Genomic DNA, 387 nt, shown 5'->3' with positions numbered 1-387 from the left:
AACAAACAAAAACTTGTTGATGTTATTGAGTGTTTGAGCATCTCACCTCTCTTGCTGTCTGGGCTGCGGTCAGTCTTGGCATCGCTGTCGCGGTGCAACACAGTGTTGGCCTCTGGAGCTGGGCTGGTGCTACAGCTGTTTTCCTGTTTCACTGGTGATGAATCAGCAATGGAACTCTGATTGCTGTTATCATCTAACAATTGAGCAGATTTGGAGAGTCTCAGTCAGTTTAGAAACAATTCACATACTTAATTGTTCAGTGTTCTTTCTTTAAAACCTGTACAAAGTTCAGAAAATTAAGAAAATTTGTCACTCTTAAAGCTAAGAACAAAACACAGTTTTACAGAGTGAAAAGAATAAAAAACTATATTGAAATGATGATAAAAG

The 387-nt window shown here is 38.2% G+C and overlaps 1 protein-coding gene across 2 annotated transcripts in view; it reads right to left on the bottom strand.

Moving 5' to 3' along the window:
• Positions 1-46: 46 nt before the first annotated feature.
• LOC106511582 (B-cell CLL/lymphoma 7 protein family member A) overlaps positions 47-387 on the bottom strand; it is a gene marked incomplete at its 3' end in the record, with an annotated part of 9,555 nt that continues 9,214 nt past the window's right edge. For both annotated transcript variants that reach the window (XM_014000340.1, XM_014000339.1), the window contains 1 exon segment: positions 47-193. In XM_014000340.1, the coding sequence (XP_013855794.1) occupies positions 47-193 (147 nt within the window).

The sequence above is a fragment of the Austrofundulus limnaeus genome, unplaced genomic scaffold, assembly GCF_001266775.1.
Source record: "Austrofundulus limnaeus strain Quisiro unplaced genomic scaffold, Austrofundulus_limnaeus-1.0 Scaffold2953, whole genome shotgun sequence".
Lineage (NCBI taxonomy): Eukaryota > Metazoa > Chordata > Actinopteri > Cyprinodontiformes > Rivulidae > Austrofundulus > Austrofundulus limnaeus.
Note: the sequence above shows the minus strand (reverse complement) of the source record. Positions and strands in the feature narration are given on the sequence as shown.